Below are 19,963 nucleotides of genomic sequence, written 5' to 3'. Positions count from 1 at the left end.
TATAGTACAGCTTCATAATGCAGTTATAGTACAGCTTCATAATGCTGTTATAGTACAGCTTCATAATGCTGTTATAGTACAGCTTCATAATGTTGTTATAGTACAGCTTCATAATGCTGTTATAGTACAGCTTCATAATGCTGTTATAGTACAGCTTCATAATGTTGTTATAGTACAGCTTCATAATACTGTTATAGTACAGCTTCATAATGTTGTTATAGTACAGCTTCATAATGCTGTTATAGTACAGCTTCATAATGCTGTTATAGTACAGCTTCATAATGTTGTTATAGTACAGCTTCATAATGCTGTTATAGTACAGCTTCATAATGCTGTTATAGTACAGCTTCATAATGTTGTTATAGCACAGCTTCATAATGCTGTTATAGTACAGCTTCATAATGTTGTTATAGTACAGCTTCATAATGCTGTTATAGTACAGCTTCATAATGCTGTTATAGTACAGCTTCATGATGCTGTTATAGTACAGCTTCATAATGCAGTTATAGTACAGCTTCATAATGCTGTTATAGTACAGCTTCATGATGCTGTTATAGTACAGCTTCTTAATGTTGTTATAGTACAGCTTCATAATGCTGTTATAGTACAGCTTCATAATGTTGTTATAGTACAGCTTCATAATGCTGTTATAGTACAGCTTCATAATGTTGTTATAGTACAGCTTCATAATGTTGTTATAGTACAGCTTCATAATGCTGTTATAGTACAGCTTCATAATGCTGTTATAGTACAGCTTCATAATGCAGTTATAGTACAGCTTCATAATGTTGTTATAGTACAGCTTCATAATGCAGTTATAGTACAGCTTCATAATGCTGTTATAGTACAGCTTCATAATGCTGTTATAGTACAGCTTCATAATGTTGTTATAGTACAGCTTCATAATGTTGTTATTGTACAGCTTCATAATGTTGTTATAGTACAGCTTCATAATGCTGTTATAGTACAGCTTCATAATATGTTATAGTACAGCTTCATAATGCTGTTACAGTACAGCTTCATAATGCAGTTATAGTACAGCTTCATAATGTTGTTATAGTACAGCTTCATAATGCTGTTATAGTACAACTTCATAATACAGTTATAGTACAGCTTCATAATCCTGTTATAGTACAGCTTCATAATGTTGTTATAGTACAGCTTCATAATGTTGTTATAGCACAGCTTCATAATACTGTTATAGTACAGCTTCATAATGCTGTTATAGTACAGCTTCATAATGCTGTTATAGTACAGCTTCATAATCATGTTACAGTACAGCTTGATAATGCAGTTATAGTACAGCTTCATGATGTTGTTATAGTAGAGCTTCATAATGCTGTTATAGTACAGCTTCATAATGTTGTTATAGTACAGCTTCATAATGCTGTTATAGTACAGCTTCATAATGCTGTTATAGTACAGCTTCATAATGTTGTTATAGTACAGCTTCATAATGTTGTTATAGTACAGCTTCATAATGCTGTTATAGTACAGCTTCATGATGTTGTTATAGTACAGCTTCATAATGCTGTTATAGTACAGCTTCATAATGTCGTTATATTACAGCTTCATAATGTTGTTATAATACAGCTTCATAATGCTGTTATAGTACAGCTTCATAATGCTGTTATAGTACAGCTTCATAATGCAGTTATAGTACAGCTTCATAATGTTGTTATAGTACAGCTTCATAATGCAGTTATAGTACAGCTTCATAATGCTGTTATAGTACAGCTTCATAATGCTGTTATAGTACAGCTTCATAATGTTGTTATAGTACAGCTTCATAATGTTGTTATAATACAGCTTCATAATTTTGTTATAGTACAGCTTCATAATGCTGTTATAGTACAGCTTCATAATATGTTATAGTACAGCTTCATAATGCTGTTATAGTACAGCTTCATAATGCAGTTATAGTACAGCTTCATAATGTTGTTATAGTACAGCTTCATAATGCTGTTATAGTACAACTTCATAATGCAGTTATAGTACAGCTTCATAATCCTGTTATAGTACAGCTTCATAATGTTGTTATAGTACAGCTTCATAATTTTGTTATAGTACAGCTTCATAATACTGTTATAGTACAGCTTCTTAATGCTGTTATAGTACAGCTTCATAATGCTGTTATAGTACAGCTTCATAATCATGTTATAGTACAGCTTCATAATGCAGTTATAGTACAGCTTCATGATGTTGTTATAGTACAGCTTCATAATACTGTTATAGTACAGCTTCATAATGTTGTTATAGTACAGCTTCATAATGCTGTTATAGTACAGCTTCATAATGCTGTTATAGTACAGCTTCATAATGTTGTTATAGTACAGCTTCATAATGTTGTTATAGTACAGCTTCATGATGTTGTTATAGTACAGCTTCATGATGTTGTTATAGTACAGCTTCATAATGTTGTTATAGTACAGCTTCATGATGTTGTTATAGTACAGCTTCATAATGCTGTTATAGTACAGCTTCATAATGATGTTATAGTACAGCTTCATAATGCAGTTATATTACAGCTTCATGATGCTGTTATAGTACAGCTTCATAATGTTGTTATAGTACAGCTTCATGATGTTGTTATAGTACAGCTTCATAATGCTGTTATAGTACAGCTTCATAATGCTGTTATAGTACAGCTTCATAATGTTGTTATAGTACAGCTTCATAATGCTGTTATAGTACAGCTTCATAATGTTGTTATAGTACAGCTTCATAATGTTGTTATAGTACAGCTTCATAATGCTGTTATAGTACAGCTTCATAATGTTGTTATAGTACAGCTTCATAATGTTGTTATAGTACAGCTTCATAATGCTGTTATAGTACAGCTTCATAATGTTGTTATAGTACAGCTTCATAATGCTGTTATAGTACAGCTTCATAATGTTGTTATAGTACAGCTTCATAATGTTGTTATAGTACAGCTTCATGATGTTGTTATAGTACAGCTTCATGATGTTGTTATAGTACAGCTTCATAATGTTGTTATTGTACAGCTTCATAATGTTGTTATAGTACAGCTTCATAATGCTGTTATAGTACAGCTTCATAATATGTTATAGTACAGCTTCATAATGCTGTTACAGTACAGCTTCATAATGCAGTTATAGTACAGCTTCATAATGTTGTTATAGTACAGCTTCATAATGCTGTTATAGTACAACTTCATAATACAGTTATAGTACAGCTTCATAATCCTGTTATAGTACAGCTTCATAATGTTGTTATAGTACAGCTTCATAATGTTGTTATAGCACAGCTTCATAATACTGTTATAGTACAGCTTCATAATGCTGTTATAGTACAGCTTCATAATGCTGTTATAGTACAGCTTCATAATCATGTTACAGTACAGCTTGATAATGCAGTTATAGTACAGCTTCATGATGTTGTTATAGTAGAGCTTCATAATGCTGTTATAGTACAGCTTCATAATGTTGTTATAGTACAGCTTCATAATGCTGTTATAGTACAGCTTCATAATGCTGTTATAGTACAGCTTCATAATGTTGTTATAGTACAGCTTCATAATGTTGTTATAGTACAGCTTCATAATGCTGTTATAGTACAGCTTCATGATGTTGTTATAGTACAGCTTCATAATGCTGTTATAGTACAGCTTCATAATGTCGTTATATTACAGCTTCATAATGTTGTTATAATACAGCTTCATAATGCTGTTATAGTACAGCTTCATAATGCTGTTATAGTACAGCTTCATAATGCAGTTATAGTACAGCTTCATAATGTTGTTATAGTACAGCTTCATAATGCAGTTATAGTACAGCTTCATAATGCTGTTATAGTACAGCTTCATAATGCTGTTATAGTACAGCTTCATAATGTTGTTATAGTACAGCTTCATAATGTTGTTATAATACAGCTTCATAATTTTGTTATAGTACAGCTTCATAATGCTGTTATAGTACAGCTTCATAATATGTTATAGTACAGCTTCATAATGCTGTTATAGTACAGCTTCATAATGCAGTTATAGTACAGCTTCATAATGTTGTTATAGTACAGCTTCATAATGCTGTTATAGTACAACTTCATAATGCAGTTATAGTACAGCTTCATAATCCTGTTATAGTACAGCTTCATAATGTTGTTATAGTACAGCTTCATAATTTTGTTATAGTACAGCTTCATAATACTGTTATAGTACAGCTTCTTAATGCTGTTATAGTACAGCTTCATAATGCTGTTATAGTACAGCTTCATAATCATGTTATAGTACAGCTTCATAATGCAGTTATAGTACAGCTTCATGATGTTGTTATAGTACAGCTTCATAATACTGTTATAGTACAGCTTCATAATGTTGTTATAGTACAGCTTCATAATGCTGTTATAGTACAGCTTCATAATGCTGTTATAGTACAGCTTCATAATGTTGTTATAGTACAGCTTCATAATGTTGTTATAGTACAGCTTCATGATGTTGTTATAGTACAGCTTCATGATGTTGTTATAGTACAGCTTCATAATGTTGTTATAGTACAGCTTCATGATGTTGTTATAGTACAGCTTCATAATGCTGTTATAGTACAGCTTCATAATGATGTTATAGTACAGCTTCATAATGCAGTTATATTACAGCTTCATGATGCTGTTATAGTACAGCTTCATAATGTTGTTATAGTACAGCTTCATGATGTTGTTATAGTACAGCTTCATAATGCTGTTATAGTACAGCTTCATAATGCTGTTATAGTACAGCTTCATAATGTTGTTATAGTACAGCTTCATAATGCTGTTATAGTACAGCTTCATAATGTTGTTATAGTACAGCTTCATAATGTTGTTATAGTACAGCTTCATAATGCTGTTATAGTACAGCTTCATAATGTTGTTATAGTACAGCTTCATAATGCTGTTATAGTACAGCTTCATAATGTTGTTATAGTACAGCTTCATAATGTTGTTATAGTACAGCTTCATGATGTTGTTATAGTACAGCTTCATGATGTTGTTATAGTACAGCTTCATAATGTTGTTATAGTACAGCTTCATAATGTTGTTATAGTACAGCTTCATAATGTTGTTATAGTACAGCTTCATGATGTTGTTATAGTAGAGCTTCATAATGTTGTTATAATACAGCTTCATGATGCTGTTATAGTACAGCTTCTGCACACCCAAACATGAACTTATATTGACACATTTCAACATGGAAGTAATCAAATGCACATCAACTTGCTCACCCTGGGATACAGCACATCTAGTACATTACTCAGAATCTGACAGCAGGAAAGCTCATCGTTGCCACATTCACAATCAATAGAAAAACATATCTCTTCCAAAAACAAAATGTCCTTAGCGCTCTTGATTTAAAATAAATGTTGTTAATCTGACCCCCTTTTCAAAGGTCTTGAGATGTAAGCAATAATTATATTGACCTTGCTAGAGGTCTCTGACTGGCGTAAATATTTGTTCCCTTCTAAACCAGTGAATCATGACATCATGTGTGAGGCTCCTGCACGCTAAACGTGGGCTGAGAACCATGAACAGATCCCCATCCATCCTCCTCATCAGCAATGGAAATATACATGAAAGAGACACATCCATACAATAGATATCTGTACATACCGGCAGTGCCTTCCTGTACTGCTCTGCTCTACTCTGCTCTGCTCTACTCTGCTCTGCTCTACTCCTCTCTGTTCTACTCTACTCTACTCTACCGGTGATTCTGTAAGAGAGAGGGGAAGGGAGGGGGGTTGCTAAGAGGGAAAATGGATGGGGTGATAGAGGGGGGATGGATGGGTGATAGAGGGAGGTGATGGGGTGATAGAGGGAGATGATGGGGTGATATAGGGAGGTGATGGGGTGATAGAGGGAGGTGAAGGGGTGATAGGTATGTGATGGGGTTATAGAGGGAGGTGATGGGGTGATAGAGGGAGGTGATGGGGTGATAGAGGGAGGTGATGGGGTGATAGAGGGTGTGATGTGGTGATAGAGGAAGGTGATGGGGTGATAGAGGAAGGTGATGGGGTGATAGAGGAAGATGATGGGGTGATAGAGGGAGGTGAAGGGGTGATAGGTATGTGATGGGGTTATAGAGGGAGGTGATGGGGTGATAGAGGGAGGTGATGGGGTGATAGAGGGAGGTGATGGGGTGCTAGAGGAAGGTGATGGGGTGATAGAGGTGGTGATGGGGTGATAGAGGGAGGTGATGGGGTGATAGAGGGGGTGATGGGGTGATAGCGGGAGGTGATGGGGTGATAGAGGGGGTGATAGGGTGATAGAGGGAGGTGATGGGGTGATAGAGGGAGGTGATGTGGTGATAGAGGAAGGTGATGGGGTGATGGGGGGGTGATAGAGGGGTGATAGAGGGGGTGATGGGGTGATAGAGGGAGGTGATGGGGTGATATAGGGAGGTGATGGGGTGATAGAGGGAGGTGATGTGGTGATAGAGGAAGGTGATGGGGTGATAGAGGGAGGTGATGGGGTGATAGAGGGAGGTGATGGGGTAATAGAGGGAGGTGATGGGGTGATAGAGGAAGGTGATGGGTGATAGAGGGAGGTGATGGGGTGATAGAGGGTGTGATGTGGTGATAGAGGAAGGTGATGGGGTGATAGAGGAAGGTGAGGGGGTGAAAGTGAGGGATGATGGGGTGATAGAGGAAGGTGATGGGGTGATAGAGGGAGGTGATGGGGTGATAGAGGGAGGTGATGGGGTGATAGAGGGAGATGATGGGGTGATAGAGGGAGGTGATGGGGTGATAGAGGGAGGTGATGGGGTGATAGAGGGAGGTGATGGGGTGATAGAGGGAGGTGATGGGGTGAAAGTGGGGGATGATGAGGTGATGGGGTGAAAGTGGGGGATGATGGGGTGATAGAGGAAGGTGATGGGGTGATAGATGGAGGTGATGGGGTGATAGAGGGAGGTGATGGGGTGATAGAGGGAGGTGATGGGGTGATAGAGGAAGGTGATGTGGTGATAGAGGAAGGTGATATGGTGATAGAGGGAGGTGATGGGGTGAGAGAGGGAGGTGATGTGGTGATAGAGGAAGGTGATGGGGTGATAGAGGGAGGTGATGGGGTTATAGAGGGAGGTGATGGGGTGATAGAGGGAGGTGATGGGGTGATAGAGGGGATGATGGGGTGATAGAGGGGGATTAGGTTCATAAAAAGGGGATGTGTAAAAGGCTCTGATATGTTGGAGAGAAGAGGGTTAGAAATCACTTGACATGACTAGAGTTTTAATCCTATCAATGTAATGAAAGGATGAATGTGATTGATAGCGACTGAACAACAGTGGACAACAGAAGCGTCATACAAGATTGCTTCACATAGTGAACTTTGTAATACTCTTTCTGTAAAGAATTACATTTGGGATTTAGGGGTGGAGAGATAAACAGAATTATTAACAAAATATATACTGCAATTCATCTCTCAATACAATATATATACAGTGGGGGAAAAAAGTATTTAGTCAGCCACCAATTGTGCAAGTTCTCCCACTTAAAAAGATGAGAGAGGCCTGTAATTTTCATCATAGGTACACGTCAACTATGACAGACAAAATGAGAAAAAAAAATTCCAGAATATCACATTGTAGGTCTGTGAGAGCCAGAAATCTTGCTTGTTTGTAGGTGACCAAATACTTATTTTCCACCATAATTTGCAAATAAATTCATTAAAAATCATACAATGTGATTTTCTGGATTTTTTTTCCTCAATTTGTCTGTCATAGTTGACGTGTACCTATGATGAAAATTACAGGCCTCTCTCATCTTTTTAAGTGGGAGAACTTGCACAATTGGTGGCTGACTAAATACTTTTTTCCCCACTGTATTTATATATATATATTTATTTATTTGTGTACTTGTTTGACATTTTACTGAATTGTTAGGAGCTAGTAACATTAGCATTTCGCTACAACATCTACTGAACTGTGTACGCGACCAATAAACTTTGACGCGACGAAAACAAGATGTAGCCTAACAACAAAAACAACAGTCCAAGCAAATCCAGAAATAGCGGAGAGGACTCACTTGCAGGAGAACTGATTGATACCATGTATGAAGTAACAGTCGCCGCCGTTCACGCAGTAGGCCTTCTCTGAGTCATTGCATCTTCTGGCATGGCCCGAGCCTGGAGACGGTGTGGTGGTTACTGCATAGGAAGACAGAGTTACATGTTATTATAAACTGGGTGATTCGAGCCCTGAAAGCCATGGTATATCAGACCGTATACCACGGGTATGACAAAACATAACTTTTTACTCTTCTAATTACATTGGTAACCAGTTTATAATAGCAATAAGGCACCTCGGTAGTTTGTGGTATATGGCCAATATACCACGGCTAAGGGCTGTATCCAGGCACTTATGCGTCGTGCATGAGAACAGCCCTTAGCCGTGGTATATTGGCCATATACCACACCCCCTCAGGCCTTGCTTAAATAACACAGCCATAACAGTACTGTAAACAGAGCTTTGTAACTGGAGTAGAGTGCAATATATATTCTGTCATCTAAATAATACTTGAAACTAAGAGGGCTCTCTACCGGGGAAATATGTAGAAGAGTTGTCATATGTTTAGAAATACAGTGGAATATGCTACAATGTAATGTAGGTAAACTCATAGATATAGGTGGTGCAACTTTCAGATGGAGTTTCTGATCAGGTCAACCAGTTGCTGTTTTGTGAGTGATTTTATCCGCAATGCAAGACAGAAACACTCATTTCGATAACTCATCCTCCACTTTAAACAGTCACGTCTTTCCTTCCACGAATTGCATTGTGTCTCTCAGTAGTGTTGACACTGACTCAAGACGCTCTATGAGCAAAGATAAATATTTCCCCTTACAGAGCGTAAGAGTCCCTGTTTATCCCTTAGATTCAGATCTTTGGAATGGAATGCCTAAATGTCATGCCGACTAATCCTCCACTAGTATGTGAATAGAGCTAAGATGTTTTTGGAGAAGGCCTGCATATCGGGGGTGGGGAACAGTTGGGAACTATGGAGGAGGAGTGGCGTGGCAGGACTGGGCATGGAGAAGAGGAGAAGAGGGAGGACTACTCTTGTCAAATGTTGGGATGAAGCCTCTGTACAATGGCCAGATATCAATCTGTACCTTGCTGGGGTGTGACAGAATGTTTGTGATTCCCAATTGGAGGTTGGTTGACAAATACGTACTTATGAATGTGTACTGTAGCCTACTCCGTACATACAGTATGTACATTGTACCTTATGTTATATTTGCAACAATAACTCAATACACTTATCAAATAAATCGACCCACGTAAAAAAAAAAAATGCTGCATGCACTAATTTAAAACTTTATTCAGTTGGTGCTATGGTCATGAGTCACAGTGGGCTGTTTACCATGGTGAAGATTTCATAACACACACACACACACAGGACACACACACACATGACAGAGACAGAGAGAAATACATTGCTGCTAACCTGACCTGTAATTGGTATCAGGAGCATGTGATAAACAAGGCCAGTACATGATGTTGCTCATCTGTGGTAAACATGCATTTCAACAGAGCCCTCAATACAGTCTACATGTTCTGTTGGATATCACATGGAACCACTGATGTAGCACACACGCCCGCATCGGGGTGGCCCACAAGCTTTGGGGGCCCCCAACCCCCCAGAGGTTGGCCCCCCCCGATAGCATATGAACATGTCATAAGCCATTAAATTATCTCAGAGATTCTTGAAAGTCAGGACAATAATCCTTGTCCGGTAGGGAAACTGTATATTTATAGTTTTAAAAAAGTAATGATTTTGTTGCAATATTTGAGCTTAAAATGTAAATTTAGGGGAATTCTATATCGGACAATATTTGTTTTGGGAATTTTCTAAATCCTTTCAATAGTATTCATTTCCATGTTGACTCTATGTCTGTAAATGCCCTTGCCCGGAGCAAAGGATCCCAATTTCAAACTCTCCAAAAAAGTGTTTCAAATTTGAAAAACTGGCAATAATAGATATTAACTGAAACATTATCTGAGTTTCATGGAATAGCCGTCTGTAACTTTAAAGAATAATTTTTTCAAAACTGTGATTCCTAAAAGATGTGTCTGGAGATTTGGTGAACTCTGTCAGATCTGTCTATAATCCTAAATTAAATCAGGAATGAGCTGGGTCAGCTACACTCCCGGTCAAAAGTTTGGACACACCTACTCATTCAAGGGTTTTTCTTTATTTTTACTATTTTTTACATTGTAGAATAATAGTGAAGACATCAAAACTATGAAATAACACATATGGAATCATGTAGTAACCAAAGAAATGTTAAACAAATCAAAATATATTTTATATTTGAGATTCTTCAAATAGCCACCCTTTGCCTTGATGACAGCTTTGCACACTCTTGGCATTCTCTCAACCAGCTACACCTGGAATGCTTTTCCAACAGTCTTGAAGGAGTTCCTACATATGGTGAGCATTTGTTGGCTGCTTTTCCTTCACTCTGTGATCCAACTCATCCCAAACCATCTCAATTTGGTTGAGGTCGGGGGATTGTGGAGGCCAGGTCATCTAATGCAGCACTCCATCATTCTCCTTCTTGGTAAAACAGCCCTCACACAGCCTGGAGGTGTGTTGGGTCATTGTCCTGTTGAAAAACAAACAATAGTCCCACTAAGCCCAAAACAGATGGGATGGCGTATCGCTGCAGAATGCTGTGGTAGCCATAATCTGTTAAGTGGCTTGAATTCTAAATAAATCACAGACAGTGTCACCAGCAAAGCACCCCCACACCATACCACCTCCTCCTCCATGCTTTACGGTGGGAAATACCGATGCGGAAATCACCCGTTCACCCACACCGAGTCTCTTAAAGACACGGCGGTTGGAACCAAAAATCTCCAATTTGGACTCCAGACCAAAGAACAAATTTCCACGGGTCTAATGTCCATTGCTCATGTTTCTGGCCCAAGCAAGTCTCTTCTTCTTATTGGTGTCCTTTAGTAGTGGTTTCTTTGCAGCAATTCGACCATGAAGGCCTGATTCATTCAGTCTCCTCTGATCAGTTGATATTGAGATGTGTCTGTACTTGAACTCTGTAAAGCATTTATTTGGGCTGCAATTTCTGAGGCTGGTAACTCTAATGAGCTTATCCTCTGCAGCAGAGGTAACTCTGGGTCTTCCATTCCTGTGGCGGTCCTCATGAGAGCCAGTTTCATCATAGTGCTTGATGGTTTTTGCGACTGCGCTTGAAGAAACTTTCAAAGTTCTTGACATTTTCTGTATTGACTGACCTTCATGTCTTAAAGTAATGATGGACTGTCGTTCCTCTTTACTTATTTGAGCTGTAACGTCAACTTTGTCAGAGTGCTTAAAGATCTGATAGAATGGAGATGTTTTTATTGGGGATTTAAAAATTATAAATGTTCCATATTTTACAAATGTTTGTATTTAACTTTTATTTTTAGAGGCAAAAATATGTCTGTTTTGAGTATCTGTTGTTAACTCCGTCAGTGGCTTGTCAACTACGTCACCGATGGAGTCAATATTTTAAATCACTGTTTTGCAACATATGCTTAAACAATTGAAGTGTTTGGTATGCTAGACCTAAGGGATGATGTTTGCTTTATAAATGCTGTTTTATGTTCTAAATCTAGAAAAACATGCCAAAACGCTAACGAAATTAGCCCTGGAGCATTTAATAGTGCTATATAAACAAACAAAAATACATTTGTATTACATATTTGAATAATGTAATGTTAGAATGAAACAATCAAGGCCATTAAACACTTATTGGACAATAATAGTACAAATAAAATGCCTTTTATTGTGTCTGACAGAGTTGACATAAATCCATTTTTTTCCATTTTATGACAGGAGGTCGTTCCTTTCCATGGTGTGATAGCTGATACTTTGGTCTATCAGAATATATCTTCCAAATTGTGTTAATATTAAGACAAATATTTGTGGGAAAAATGATGAGATTGCCCCGTCTTTCAAGAATCCCTGAGCTCTAAAACAGCAAGGTTTTCTGCTAAACTACGCTACGCCACTGCATGGAACCTATTCTGAAGGAAAATATAAATATTGTTCAAACTGTTGTCAATCAATGGGCAAAAATCCACAAACTCAATGGGAATGCTTTTTCTCCGAAAGGGCACAAAGCTTGAGCTAGAATTGACGATACATCACTGCTGTTAGAGAAACCTATAGCAACAAATCAGACAATAACACGAGCCCCGTGTAGCTCAGTTGGTAGAGCATGGCGCTTGCAACACCAGGGTTGTGGATTCGATTCCCACGGGGGACCAGTATGAAAAAATGTATGCACTAACTAACTGTAAGTCGCTCTGGATAAGAGTGTCTGCTAAAATGACCAGTTATCTCACTCACTATCCATTGCAGGGGATCGGAAGAAGGGAATAAAACATCCCCAGAACAAAAGCACCATACACTTTACTAATAATAGTGTTCTCTTCTTGCAGCTTGCACAATACATAGAGGGATACTGGCCTGGGTCCAGCTGTGTAGTGTTCTCTGTCTCTCTGAGAGGAGCGGAGGTGCTCCTACCTTGCCAGGAGGGAGAAAGTTTACAGTAGGTTCTACTACTTGCTTATCTGTGAGGGGAACTAATGACATGGGTTAACCGCTGCACATTAAACTTAATTGGAGAGAGTGCTTGTGTCTTTTAAAGAAAGCTTAATTTTAAATCATGCTACCACACGCTCTCGTCCGTTATGTCAAATAGGATGATCCACTTATTTCTTGCTGACTTAACTCTTACAGTGGGGAATTTTTTTTATTTAGTCAGCCACCAATTGTGCAAGTTCTCCCACTTAAAAAGATGAGAGAGGCCTGTAATTTTCATCATAGGTACACGTCAACTATGACAGACGAAATGAGAAAAAAATTCCAGAAAATCACATTGTATAGATTTTTTATGAAGTTATTTGCAAATTATGGTGGAAAATAAGTATTTGGTCAATAACAAAAGTTTCTCAATACTTTGTTATATACCCTTTGTTGGCAATGACACAGGCCAAACATTTTCTGTAAGTCTTCACAAGGTTTTCACACACTGTTGCTGGTATTTTGGCCCATTCCTCCATGCAGATCTCCTCTAGAGCAGTGATGTTTTGGGGCTGTCGCTGGGCAACACGGACTTTCAACTCCCTCCAAAGATTTTCTATGGGGTTGAGATCTGGAGACTGGCTAGGCCACTCCAGGACCTTGAAATGCTTCTTACGAAGCCACTCCTTCGTTGCCCGGGCGGTGTGTTTGGGATCATTGTCATGCTGAAAGACCCAGCCACGTTTCATCTTCAATGCCCTTGCTGATGGAAGGAGGTTTTCACTCAAAATCTCATGATACATGGCCCCATTCATTCTTTCCTTTACACGGATCAGTCGTCCTGGTCCCTTTGCAGAAAAACAGCCCCAAAGCATGATGTTTCCACCCCCATGCTTCACAGTAGGTATGGTGTTCTTTGGATGCAACTCAGCATTCTTTGTCCTCCAAACACGACGAGTTGAGTTTTTACCAAAAAGTTCTTTTTTGGTTTCATCTGACCATATGACATTCTCCCAATCCTCTTCTGGATCATCCAAATGCACTCTAGCAAACTTCAGACGGGCCTGGACATGTACTGGCTAAAGCAGGGGGACACGTCTGGCACTGCAGGATTTGAGTCCCTGGCGGCGTAGTGTGTTACTGATGGTAGGCTTTGTTACTTTGGTCCCAGCTCTCTGCAGGTCATTCACTAGGTCCCCCCGTGTGGTTCTGGGATTTTTGCTCACCGTTCTTGTGATCATTTTGACCCCACGGGGTGAGATCTTGCATGGAGCCCCAGATCGAGGGAGATTATCAGTGGTCTTGTATGTCTTCCATTTCCTAATAATTGCTCCCACAGTTGATTTCTTCAAACAAAGCTGCTTACCTATTGCAGATTCAGTCTTCCCAGCCTGGTGCAGGTCTAAAATTTTGTTTCTGGTGTCCTTTGACAGCTCTTTGGACTGTTTGAGGTTGTGGACAGGTGTCTTTTATACTGATAACAAGTTCAAACAGGTGCCATTAATACAGGTAACGAGTGGAGGACAGAGGAGCCTCTTAAAGAAGAAGTTACAGGTCTGTGAGAGACAGAAATCTTGCTTGTTTGTAGGTGACCAAATACTTATTTTCCACCATAATTGCAAATAAATTCATAAAAAATCCTACAATGTGATTTTCTGGAATTTTTTTCTCAATTTGTCTGTCATAGTTGACGTGTACCTATGATGAAAATTACAGGCCTCACTCATCTTTTTAAGTGGGAGAACTTGCACAATTGGTGGCTGACTAAATACTTTTTTCCCCACTGTATGTGAGGGGATCCAAAATGTCCAAATGCATAATTGTGATTCATGAGAAAACTGTTATTCGGATAATACAGCAAATCGTTTTTAAAGTTACAGAAGCTGTGCCGTTCAGAGAAGTGACTATGATGAATCAGACGGTGTGTACATTCGGCACCAGTCTGTGATCCTGGAATAAATAAAGACAGTGTCTGACAGAATCAGTGTAGAACACCAAATATGTTGTAGATAACACTATTACTGTCATCCTGTCATTCATCCAGGAGCGCTTTCTTCTTCATTACTAACCCCTCTATAGACTACCCTCACTACCAATGAGATGTTTATTAGTTGTTGGGTTATTGGATTGTAGGTGATTTAAGTGTGTGTGTGTGTGGGGGGGGGGGGGGGGGGGGGGGGGTAAGCCGACATAGGGAATATTGAGCACAGCTCAGTGCACAGAGAAAACCAACTGCTTTTCATGCATCTAAATAAAGTAACATTCTCTTCAATCTTCAATACCAACTGATGATCAAGGCAGGGAGAAAGTAGACCACATTATTTTCCGACAAAAAAACATAAAGGAAATAAAATAAATGTGTGTCTCATTACACTAAAGAAGTTTGGATTGTAAGATCTCTCACTCTCTCTCTCCCTCTCTTTCTTTACAGCAGAAGACACTGACAGTGCTTTTATCTGCATTTATCCCCAAGAGGCAGGCCAGGAATGGGACTGCTAAAAATTGGTGACAGACGAGACGCTTCATCCTGATCACAGCATCAAGAAGACAAAAATAGGGAGCTTTCCCTCTCAGTACAGCATATCCATATCTCCTGTCCAACGACAGAACCATGGCTTAGTCGGAATGGTGTCCACAGGCCTTAGAGCCAGTGACAGTTTACCAATCAGGGAGCAACTCCATTCTCATGAACCTGCTTTCTTATGTTTGGTAGCCATGAGGCTGAGTAAGTCAACTTCCTGACAAGGTTAGTTCACCATCAGAGTGAGGAATATCCTGGTCTACCCGGCTGACCCTTTCCATTAAAAGCCTCATGACTGAGACGGGTTCACCGAGCCTTTAACCCTAAGGGTAGGTCAGTTCCCCTGTCACAGAGATTTAAGAGTGGGTTTGATTATCTGCTCTCATTCCCTTAGGGTTAGGTATTTTAACCCGAGGGCTGTCTTTTAGTCCGAGGGCTGTCTTTTAGCCCGAGGGCTGTCCTTTAGCCTGAAGGCTGTCTTTTAGCCCGAGGGCTGTCTTTTAGCCTGAGGGCTGTCCTTTAGCCTGAAGGCTGTCTTTTAGCCTGAAGGCTGTCTTTTAGCCCGAGGGCTGTCCTTTAGCCTGAAGGCTGTCTTTTAGCCTGAGGGCTGTCCTTTAGCCTGAAGGCTGTCTTTTAGCCTGAAGGCTGTCTTTTAGCCTGAAGGCTGTCTTTTAGCCTGAAGGCTGTCTTTTAGCCTGAGGGCTGACTGGATTTCCACAGTGTTAGCTCTAGCCCAGGGGTTTGGCCAAGAGGCCTCGCCACTGAGTTAGATTATTCCTTCATGGCCAGAGAACTAAAAAGAAAGACTGGGGGTGCAAGAGGGGCCATCTGGAAACCTTCATAAACATGTCTGTCTTTCGGCGCTATCCAAAGGGTTATAGGAAAGTCATAAAAATGAAAGCCGAGGTCCCTGTTGCGCAGTTTTTTTTCTTCTTGAGGCACCTCTTCTGTGCGTATGCTCAGACACTAGGTATTTTGGAGGCTAGCCTTGTTCTGCACCTCACAACCCTCAACAAAGGAGTGATTACAGTATATAGAACAGTACATCAACAGCATGCTCATCACTAGGGCCACACTAATCTCGGTTAACCTGCCCCCCACAAAAAAATATTGTGTCATTTGGTCAGATGTACCAATTACGTTTATGTAGTCTGTCCACGGCCACACAGAGTCAGTGGAGGAAGCAGAATTGTATCAACCCAGAAATGGTCTTGTCTAAATTACAAATTATTCCCATCTGCAAATACTGCTGAAAACAAGAATCTCTATTAAGATGCAGGCAATATCTATAATTAAATATTCTCAGCAGCAGATTCCACAAGGCTCTGGTCATTACTCCTCTTTGTCTGTGAAAAGCACCAAGTAATCCAGTTATGTTTCGGGAAAGAGAGCTATTAAAGATGGAATATGCAGCTAGGGACAAATATAATTTCCAACTGTGAACACAGCAACCAAAAACCTTACATACTAGGAAAGACTTGAGATGTCTTGTTCAGGTGCGACCCAGGTCATATTACAGTATATACAGTAAGTCACCATTAGTCATCATAGCCTACAGTGCCTTCAGAAAGTATTCATACCCCTTGACTTATTCCACATTTTGTTGTGAAAACATATTTTCATAAATGTTAGCAATTTTATTGAAAATGAAATACAGAAATATCTAATTTACATAAGTATTCACACCCCTGAGTATACATGTTAGAATCACATTTGGCAGCGATTACAGCTGTGAGTCTTTTTGGGTAAGTCTCTAAGAGCTTTGCAAACCTGGATTGTACAATATTAGTTCATTATTCTTTTCAAAATTCTTCAAGCTCTGTCAAATTGGTTGTTGATCATTGCTAGTCAACCATTTTCAAGTCTTGCCATAGATTTTCAAGCAGATTTAAGTGCAAACTGTAACTCGCCACTCAGGAACATTCACTGTCTTCTTGGTAAGCAATTCCAGTGTAGATTTGGCCATGTGTTTTATGTTAATGTCCTGCTGAAAGGTGAATTCATCTCCCAGTATCTGGTGGAAAGCAGACTGAACCAGGTTTTCCTCTAGGATTTTGCCTGTGCTTAGATCCATTCCATTTCTTTTTTTATCCTAAAAACTCCCCAGTCCTGAACGATTACAAGCATACCCATAACATGATGCGGCCACCACTATGCTTGAAAATATGGAGAGTGGTACTCAGTAATGTGTTATATTGGATTTGGCCCAAACATAACACTTTTTATTCCGGACAAAAATAATTGCTTTGCCACATTCTTTGCAATATTACTTTAGTGCCTTGTTGCAAACAGGATGCATGTTTTGGAATATTTTTATTCTGTACAGGCTTCCTTCTTTTCACTCTGTCAATTAGGTTAGTATTGTGGAGTAACTACAATGTTGTTGATCCATCCTCACTTTTCTCCTATCACAGCCATTCAACTCTAGAACTGTTTTAAAGTCACCATTGGCCTCATGGAGAAATCTCTGAGTGGTTTCCTTCCTCTCCGGCAAGTTAGGAAGGATGCCTGTATCTTTGTAGTGACCGGGTGTATTGATACACCATCAAAAGTGTAATTCAAATCAAATCAAATCAAATTTTATTGGTCACATGCGCCGAATACAACAGGTGCAGACATTACAGTGAAATGCTTACTTACAGCCCTTAACCAACAGTGCATTTATTTTAAACAAAAAAAGTAAGAATAAAACAACAACAAAAAAAGTGTTGAGAAAAAAAGAGCAGAAGTAAAATAAAGTGACAGTAGGGAGGCTATATATACAGTAAAATAAAGTGACAGTAGGGAGGCTATATATACAGGGGGGTATCGTTGCAGAGTCAATGTGCGGGGGCACCGGCTAGTTGAGGTAGTTGAGGTAATATGTACATGTGGGTATTAATAACTTCACCATGCTCAAAGGGATATTCAATGTCTGCTTTTTTTTTTTTACCCATCTACCAATAGGTGCCCATCTTTGCGAGGCTTTGGAAAACCTCCCTTGTCTTTGTTGTTGAATCTGTGTTTGAAATTCAATGTATGTGTGGGGTACAGATATGAGGTAGTGATTCATAAATCATGTTAAACACTATTATTGCACACAGGGACTTGTTAAGCACATTTGTACTCCTTAACTTCTTTAAGCTTGCCATAACAAAGGGGTTGAATACTTATTGACTAGAGGACATGTCAGCTTTTAATATTTTATTAATTTGTTAAATACATTTTCCAAAAATATAATTCCATTTTGACATTATGGGGTATTGTGTATAGGCCAGTGACAAAAATCTAAATTGTATCCATTTTAAATTCAGGCTATAACACAACAAAATGTGGACAAAGTCAAGGGGTATAAATCCTTTCTGAAGGCACTGTATATCCTAACTGGAAGAAACCAAGTCCAGGTTATGGGAAAGAACCTGGTTGGGAAGAGAAAAGGTCCAAAAGTGCAAGCCCCAGGCATCAACTGAAAAATGAAGAGGGTGGCATCTCCAAAAACCCCTGACCTAGTTCATGGCTAAAGTCTCTATACCAGCAGCAGGGTAGAAAGCCCTGCATGGACCCCCTCCCCCTCAGCCCCCTCCTCAGTCTTGGCTGGGAATTTCTGAGATGTCTCTTGTTACAGCTGGGATCAGGATATCTTATCGCTTTTCTAGGGGTCAATTTATACTTCATGCATTCTTGCTGCATTTGTGTGGTTTCCATTATGTGTAACATCCCTGTTTTTTCCCCCAGAGGGATTCTAACAGTCTCTCCATTTCAGACCTCACTGTGCATGTGTACATTTATTAAAGTAAGATAGATCTTCACAGTGCATGGGTACATTTATTAAAATAAGATACATCCTCACTGTGCATGGGTACATTTATTAAAGGAAGATACATCCACACTGTGCATGGGCACATTTATTAAAGGAAGATACATCCTCACTGTGCATGGGTACATTTATTAAAGGAAGATACATCCTCACTGTGCATGGGTACATTTATTAAAGGAAGATACATCCTCACTGTGCATGGGTACATTTATTAAAGGAAGATACATCCACACTGTGCATGGGCACATTTATTAAAGGAAGATACATCCTCACTGTGCATGGGTACATTTATTAAAGGAAGATACATCCTCACTGTGCATGGGTACATTTATTAAAGGAAGATACATCCTCACTGTACATGGGTACATTTATTAAAGGAAGATACATCCTCACTGTGCATGGGTACATTTATTAAAGTAAGATACATCCTCACTGTGCATGGGTACATTTATTAAAGGAAGATACATCCTCACTGTGCATGAGTACATTTATTAAAGGAAAATACATCCTCACTGTGCATGGGTACATTTATTAAAGGCATCCTCACTGTGCATGGGTACATTTATTAAAGGAAGATACATCCTCACTGTACATGGGTACATTTATTAAAGGAAGATACATCCTCACTGTGCATGGGTACATTTATTAAAGGAAGATACATCCTCACTGTGCATGGGTACATTTATTAAAGGAAGATACATCCTCACTGTGCATGGGTACATTTATTAAAGGAAGATACATCCTCACTGTGCATGGGTATGTTTATTAAAGGAAGATACATCCTCACTGTGCATGGGTATGTTTATTAAAGGAAGATACATCCTCACTGTGCATGGGTACACATATGGTAGCTGCTGACAACAAAAATAGTAGTTCACTAAATCAATTGTGTAGCAATAGTTTTCTGACGCCACAGGGCACCCGGGTTCACATTTCAATGATAATATGACTGGCTGCCTGTCGGGTGCTTCAAGTCGGAGGCTTGATATGTGAGTGTGTAAGTGTGTGAGTGTGTGTGTGTGTGTGTGTGTGTGTGTGTGTGTGTTTGTGTGTGTGTCAATGTGTGTGTGTGTATAATGGGGAAGGGTGAGGGACAGGAGATTAGCTATATAACCTTTGTCTCAAGGCAGC

At 39.2% G+C, this 19,963-nt stretch overlaps 1 protein-coding gene across 1 annotated transcript in view; it reads right to left on the bottom strand.

Annotated features, from left to right (window-relative positions):
• nrg2a (neuregulin 2a) overlaps window positions 1-19,963 on the bottom strand; it is a gene marked incomplete at both ends in the record, with an annotated part of 135,967 nt that overhangs the window by 31,889 nt on the left and 84,115 nt on the right. The window contains one exon of the mRNA XM_084140744.1: window positions 8,013-8,133. Within this exon, the coding sequence (XP_083996870.1) occupies window positions 8,013-8,133 (121 nt within the window). The remainder of the gene's footprint in view (window positions 1-8,012; window positions 8,134-19,963) is intronic.

This window comes from Coregonus lavaretus, assembly GCF_964263955.1.
Source record: "Coregonus lavaretus genome assembly, chromosome: 24".
Classification (NCBI taxonomy): domain Eukaryota; kingdom Metazoa; phylum Chordata; class Actinopteri; order Salmoniformes; family Salmonidae; genus Coregonus; species Coregonus lavaretus.
This window is presented reverse-complemented; position numbering and strand designations above follow the sequence as displayed.